Here is a 7,245-nt window from a genome sequence, read left to right as displayed (position 1 = left end):
AATAATTTTTTTTTATAGCAGAGACTGAATTATAATTTAATGGGACTGACTTGATGTACAGACCAACTTACGCTATAATTATAATTGACAAAAAGAGTAAGTAGTAAATCAGTGGCAATCACACTGGTTGGTCAACAAATGACTGATTAGCCTTCAAAACTAAGAAAAGCTTTACACATAGCCTCACAATCATCATCATGTCATCGGCAAACAAAGGCTACTTTTAACGGCCACTTACAGCGAGGGCATTCCTGTAATTCCGCCACCAATGACAGCAACGTCTTAGCGGCGGCCGAAGACATCATATCATATCATATCGTCATGATATGTACTATATATATAAAAGGAGATGCCTCCGTCGGCTGGATTCACTTCCTCTGCCGCTCCTCCTCTGGGTTTAAGGCTTTGGAGTTTGGTTCGAAAAAGAGGGGAAAAAAACAGAAGGAAAAAGTAAAAGGACGAAGCAGCAGCAGCAGGTCTTGGAATCCCTCAGAGCGAGATGGAAGAGGGGTCTAGCCTGGGAAGGGGAAGTGCAAAAAAGGGTGAGAAAAATGGATCTGAATTGGAACCCAAGATCGAGCCATTCGTTTCGGAAAGAGGGCATGACCCTAAGGAGTTAAGATCATGGGCTAAGAGGACAGGCTTTGTGTCAACATTCTCAGGTGAGGCTGAGACTGGGACTGAGAGGAGGGAATTGAGTGAGGGGAGGAGGAGGAGGAATGGTGGGGGTGGGGTGGGTAGTAGGTTAGATTTGGAGAAGGGTATTGCGGAGAGGAGTGAGCCGTCGATGATATCTCCCAAGATTGAGATTGATCCCATTTTGGGGAGGAGGACCACTAGGAAGCCCCCGGAGATCCAACAGGTTGGCGCGGATGGGGATGGGGGTGGGGATGGTGGCGGCTTCAGAGTTGCCATGGATGCTGGAGGGGGACTGTCGAATGGGAGTGAGGCTGTTGCTGCTTCTGCGGCGGAGAAGATTGGTGATGGGGAGTCCCGTGGCGTCGATGGAGGATGGCATCCCTCTTCCTCTCCCTCTTCCTCGCCGAGAATGGTGTTGGGATTGAAGGATAATCCCGGTTATGGTTAGATTTGATAGATATATACACGATAGATACTCTTTCTTGCTATTCTATCCTGATCCTGAATGCTTGCTTCCTTCTTCATCTTTGAATCCAGCAATTAACAATTTACAATATGACATTTTGTGTTCTCTCTCTCTCTCTATATATATACACACATATATATATGGAAATCCAATAAGTAATTTTATTTCATTTCATTTTCTAGTTTACTGTGATATTTGTTGGCTGATGAGATGAGGGTGGAGGGGGGAGGGGGGGGGGGTGGTCAGTGGTCACCGTACTATGTCTATTAGTGTTCCAGTTTAGAAGCTCCGGGGGACCGAATACAAAATGTTTGTGTTCGATGTTAATATTGGCAAACAAGGCTTGTGTTTGTTTGTTAAGTATTCGAGTTTTTGTCTAGTGTTCAAGCTCCTTTCGGTAAACAATTTCATTGTTCGAACTTGTGTTTGTGTTCGGTTTGATTAATCACGTTTTTGAGCTCATTCGATATGATATTTCATTTTTAAATTAATGATTATATATATATTACAAATATGTCACTTTAACAAACGTTTCTAAATGTTTGCGAACAAGGCTGAGCTTGCATGTTAATAAAATGAGTCTATTTATGTTGTTCAGTTCAACTCGTTTACGTTTGCGAACGAGGTTAAACGTAGTCGAATCCGAGCCAAGTATATAAACGACATGATTGGCTTAACAACTCTAAATCTAAATAGCAATAATAGAATAATCAATGAGAAAAGTAACACATGCCGACATACACACATTTACGCGTGTAGAGTTGATATATGTTTAGTATACAACTGATTTATGTCCTGTGTTCCTCTAAAGTGACTGCTCTTTTGATTTGCAGTGGCTGCCATATTTTATGGGCTGCAGCACTATTTATCCTTGGCTGGTTCTATTATTTTCATTCCTCTGCTCTTTGTACCAGCAATGGGTGGAACTGATGTAAGCATATATAATACATACACTAGCACTATTATGGGATCAAAAATTTCACCATCGGTTCCTCTATTATACTGATACAATTACAGAAGGATACAGCCACAGTAATTTCCACTATGTTGCTGCTGTCGGGCACCACAACTTTACTGCATACACACTTTGGCACTCGGCTTCCTTTGGTTCAAGGCAGTTCGTTCGTTTATTTGGCTCCTGCACTCATCATCATGAATTCACGAGAACTCCGGAATCTTACCGAACATGTAAGGCTTAAAAGCAAAATCTCATGCTCTTAAACTATAAAATCAGTATAGTTTGGATCAATTTGATTTTCTATGGAGAGGCAAGGCCATCGTGTGCTGCATTCACCTTTATCCTGGATAAGAGTCACTGCAGGTGCATCCTGGCTCAAATGTGAACCAGTCAGTCTGTTATTTTTATTGAGAAAACAAGATTTATTTGTTTATATATATTCTAATCTAAGCTCCATGATTTTCTTTTGTAATATGTTTTCCTTAGTGGTTGTTAAATCTTTCTTATAAATGATTGTATCTCTAAAAAATTTTCTACAGAGATTCAGGCATATTATGAGAGAACTACAAGGTGCAATAATCATTGGCTCGATTTTCCAATGCATCATGGGTTTGAGTGGCATGATGTCTTTATTGTTGAGGTAGCCTTGAAAATGTTTTTTATTGTCGTCTCCGGTTCCCTTATTCCTATTTTAGGACAATGTATGCTTCTCATAGATTGGGAGTGCTTCTTATCCACTCGGACTTAACATGTCCAATTTTGCTGCAGGTTCATAAACCCGGTCGTGGTTGTGCCCACAGTGGTAGCTATGGGGTTAGCATTTTTTAGCTTCGGCTTCCCTCAAGCCGGTGCTTGTGTGGAAATCAGCCTTCCCGAGATCTTTTTGGTTCTTCTTTTTACCTTGGTAAGCATATTCTTATAAAATGATATACCTACTTCCCATGAAGATATGGGTGTAAGATTTTGCATTCCATTCGATTCCAATTCCATTTCTCTAACAAACATCTGTATAGTAGCTTGCTTTATAACTTGCTAATTGTAGCTCCCTTGTATTTGCTGCAGTATCTTAGAGGAGTATCCATTTTTGGCAATAGGATATTTCGAATCTATGCGGTATGTATGTATTGTGGATTTCAAATTTGCTTCTTGTGGAGATATCTGTCTACATTCCTTTCCTTACATTCAGTGTTCTTTCTATATTATATTATCTTATATTATCCAAACGGATGGATGGACCATTTGCTGCAGGTTCCCCTAAGTGTCCTTGTTATATGGGCATACGCCTTCTTTTTAACTGCTGGCGGGGCTTATAACTACAAAGGTTGCAGGGCAGACATACCGAGCTCGAACATCCTCATTGATGCATGTAGGAAGCATGCATATACAATGAAGCACTGCCGGACCGATGTTTCCAATGCAATGAAGATGGCCGCGTGGGTCAGGATTCCATACCCCTTACAATGGGGCGTTCCCCTCTTCCGGTTGCGAACGTCAATCATAATGATTTGTGTATCACTTGTTGCTTCTGTCGACTCAGTCAGTGACCGACTACTTTCTCTCAGATATCATCATCATCGCCTATTTGTAAATTCTAATCTAAAAGAAAAGCTGCAGCCCTTTTGCTTCCAGTTTATGACAAACAATTCTTCATTGCCTATTAAAGGTATGAATCAGGTGAATTGATGATGATCAATACGTGCAGGTCGGGACCTATCACATTGTGTCCATGAGAATCAACTCAAAGGCTCCGACCCCTGGTGTTGTCAGCAGAGGAATTGGGGTTGAGGGTTTTTGCAGCGTATTGGCAGGACTTTGGGGCTCGGGTACCGGCTCAACTACCTTGATAGAGAATGTGCACACTATCAATGTAACTAAGGTTGCCAGCCGAAAAGTCATAGAGGTCGGAGCCCTATTTTTGATTGTCTTCTCATTTATAGGTACTAAAAATGAAACCACCCCCACCCTGTAATTCAATCTGTTTCAATTGAATTAATATCGTGAGTGCAATCCATTATATAGATATATGTATATATGATCATCGATCTCATGATATGCTATCATAGACAAGGCCAACACTAGGGACTTCATTTCTTTTTATCTATCTATCTATCTATCTATCAACTTCATTGTTTGTAGGTAAAGTTGGGGCTATTCTTGCATCCATACCGCAAGCCTTAGCAGCAGCAGTGCTGTGCTTTATGTGGGGGCTCATGGTGGCGTTGGGGGTATCGACGCTGCAATATAATCAGACAGCAGCAAGCTTCAGGAACATAAGTATAGTAGGTGCTTCACTGTTCCTTGGATTGTCTGTCCCTGCATACTTTCAGCAATATCTGCCAGAAGTCAGTCTGATTCTACCTGCGTATCTGATCCCATATTCAGCAGCTTCTGATGGGCCAATCCGATCCGGAAGTAATGAAGTAAGTACAAAAGAAAGAAAGAAAGAAAGTGCACATGAGATTCATGTCTTATCATGTAGTAACACAAACGCTAACACTAACAACCAACCTCTTTCATTTTGCTTAGGTATATAGTGTAATTTTTGTTGCTTGCATATAGATTAGCTGTTCTGATTATATATATTTTATTTCAGGTGGACTTTGCGCTGAACGGGCTTCTTTCCCTCAACATGGTGGTGGCATTCCTCATAGCGCTGCTGCTCGACAACACGGCCCCAGCCACCTCCCAAGAACGTGGCCGCTACATATGGTCAACTGATCCCGATCCCGATCCCGACTACTACACCCTCTCCCTCTCCCTCTCGAGAAAGATTTCTTGTTGCTTTGGTTGGGCCAAATGTTTGGGTGTGGGAAAAAGAAACAATGGGACTGACTTGGGATGAGATGAGATGAAGATGAAGATGCATTCATTATATATGTATGCAAATTTCATTTACGTTTATAAATTGCACAGGATCTATCCATCTATTAAAATTTTAATGCATCAGATATTTCAATTGCAATTTATAAAAAACATTAGAGCTCCTCCGTTTTCTACACTGGAGGGTTGTAATTTTTTACTAAACTATAGGGTACGCGGTGCTACCGTGCATTATATTGGCTCAATTATTAAAACGCAAAATTGTCTATAATTTTTCGATAGTTTTGAAATTCGGCGTAAATTTTTTATGTACTTTAAAAGCATGGTGTTACTTTATACGTGCATGAAATCTCTTTTTACATTTTTTTGTTTGCGGAGAAGATAATTTTTTATTTATAATTTTTTGTATGGTGAGGGAGTTCTATGAACGTTTTTAAAAGTATATAGATCGTCATGCTATTTTTTTTTGTATAGCTGAATTTTGAAATGACGCTAGAAGTAATTGAACAATTTTACCTTATTTAAATAATATTTATAGTAATTATAACAATTACAAAATTACGTAGACAAAATTGCCACATAAGAGCAACAATAATGAACCTTTTCAAAAAAGCCTTGAAATACACATGTGCCACGGCTTTTTTTTTTTTTAACAATAAATTATAACAATCCGAGTATCTTCCTGATCTTATAATTCAGAAGGGTCCTGAAAAAATTATAGCCATCGAATGAGAATATTGATCAACGGTTGAGAATACATGCAGGGATAGATATGTAATTTGATTTATATATAAATAAAACAACTATCAATTTCAGCGTAAACCAATAAAACACAAATATAGATAGATACTTATAGTGCTCATTATTTGTTTCGGTTCACATAAAAAACGAAAAGAGAATTCCATATTATCTACCGACGTTGATCGAAGAAAAAAATATAGTGGAAAACTTGGAGCGTGGAATAAGATAGAACAAAATAAAGCGCATTCCGGTGAGTTCCAATATGCCTTGGACGAAGATAATGTTCTATAAAGTGCGGAATGCAATAAGTTTTTTCTATTTTTTATCTATCACGAAAGTAACGTACTGACGAATTTTTATTACAACATATCTCTATATTCGGAATATCATATGTTAAAGATACATACATCATAATCATATTATTTATTTAGTATATCAGTAGTTGCACACAAAAATTATTGAATCAATGGCCGAAATAGTGGGTGAATTGCAGGTTTCCAATAGTAAAATGAGATACATTAAATTTATCCTAATTGTCGAACCCAATAGTTGTGATTTGCATTATTTTCTTAGGATGTTTTTACATCGTATTATTTTTTTGTAAAAATTATATAATTATTTGCTTAAAAACAATAAGTTTTGTAACAAAATTTAATCGATTGCTCTGTGAAATCATATTTAAAACCGATAAGATAAGAGCATCATACCTTATCCAAATTTAAAAGTGTTTATATTAATTTGCGCTTAAAATTAGGGTCAACCGAAGAGTTGAAAAAAACCTCCAAATTAAATCATATCCATTATTTTTTTATTATTTTAATCTCTAAAAAACATATACAATATTTATCGAGTCATATAATGCGTAAAAAAGAAAGGCAAGTAATTTAGTTACTCAATATTTACACTGGAACGACATCATAATATTATATTCCGTAAATCATATTACATTAAAATAAATAGTATATTTTATAACGGTGTATATCATCCGATTCTTCAAGTGATAATTATTGGACCAATGCATATTTTTAAACTCCGACGATACGTACACGTCATATTATAGATGCGCACATAGATAAAAAATTTTTTCGTGAGAATACAAATGCAAAAAAAGGCAAAAAATGAGCATCATACATTTACTATTGATGCAATAAAAAATGGTACAAAAATAAATGGCAATAAAGTTGACACCAATAATAAACAAACATGTTTAGAGGATATTGCCCGTCTGTAATACATATAAACATAATGGTGAAAAATATTTTTAACATATTCTATCATTTAAACCTGATCAATGTATTATAACTATGCAATATATAAATCATAAATAGAAATCATAAAATGAAATATATAATAACTATACGTGCAACATCTGCAACTTATATAATTTATATATGATGTATATACCCTTTTTATAAACATAATGGTGAATAATGTATTTAACATAGTCCATCATTTAAACTTGATCAATATATCGTAACTATGTAATATATAAATCATAATATGAACCATAACATGAAATAAAAGTTTGCATAAAAAATTTAGTATCATTAGTCTATCTTGAGTTCAACAACATATGTGTCCTGAATATACATCGTACGAGTTCGAAGACCAACATAAAAAT

At 36.9% G+C, this 7,245-nt stretch overlaps 1 protein-coding gene across 2 annotated transcripts; it reads left to right on the top strand.

The window, feature by feature from the left end:
- The first annotated feature begins 340 nt into the window (after positions 1 to 340).
- LOC127260293 (nucleobase-ascorbate transporter 11) lies at positions 341 to 5,087 on the top strand. Of its 2 annotated transcripts, none has more exons than XM_051288012.1 (10): positions 341 to 1,082; positions 1,939 to 2,036; positions 2,123 to 2,293; positions 2,603 to 2,703; positions 2,832 to 2,967; positions 3,126 to 3,176; positions 3,312 to 3,647; positions 3,766 to 4,000; positions 4,200 to 4,483; positions 4,657 to 5,087. In XM_051288012.1, the coding sequence occupies exons 1-10, from the start codon at positions 500 to 502 to the stop codon at positions 4,903 to 4,905; spliced, it is 2,244 nt and encodes a 747-aa protein (XP_051143969.1). In that variant the 5' UTR covers positions 341 to 499; the 3' UTR covers positions 4,906 to 5,087. The 2 variants fall into 2 exon arrangements, with proteins under 2 accessions (XP_051143969.1, XP_051143970.1); XM_051288013.1 differs by having other exon boundaries at positions 342 to 1,082; positions 3,312 to 3,599.
- Positions 5,088 to 7,245: the final 2,158 nt, after the last annotated feature.

The sequence above is a fragment of the Andrographis paniculata genome, unplaced genomic scaffold (assembly GCF_009805555.1).
Source record: "Andrographis paniculata isolate CXL003 unplaced genomic scaffold, ASM980555v1 Contig61END, whole genome shotgun sequence".
Taxonomy (NCBI): domain Eukaryota; kingdom Viridiplantae; phylum Streptophyta; class Magnoliopsida; order Lamiales; family Acanthaceae; genus Andrographis; species Andrographis paniculata.
The sequence above is the reverse complement of the archived record's forward strand: the minus strand, read 5'-3'. Positions and strand labels throughout refer to the sequence as shown.

Coding starts and splice junctions, on each gene's coding strand:
- LOC127260293 (XM_051288012.1), top strand. CDS start 500: ATGGAAGAGGGGTCTAGCCTGGGAAGGGGAAGTGCAAAAAAGGGTGAG. Junction 2,968..3,125: donor TGGTTCTTCTTTTTACCTTG/GTAAGCATATTC, acceptor TATTTGCTGCAG/TATCTTAGAGGAGTATCCAT. Junction 4,484..4,656: donor TCCGATCCGGAAGTAATGAA/GTAAGTACAAAA, acceptor ATTTTATTTCAG/GTGGACTTTGCGCTGAACGG.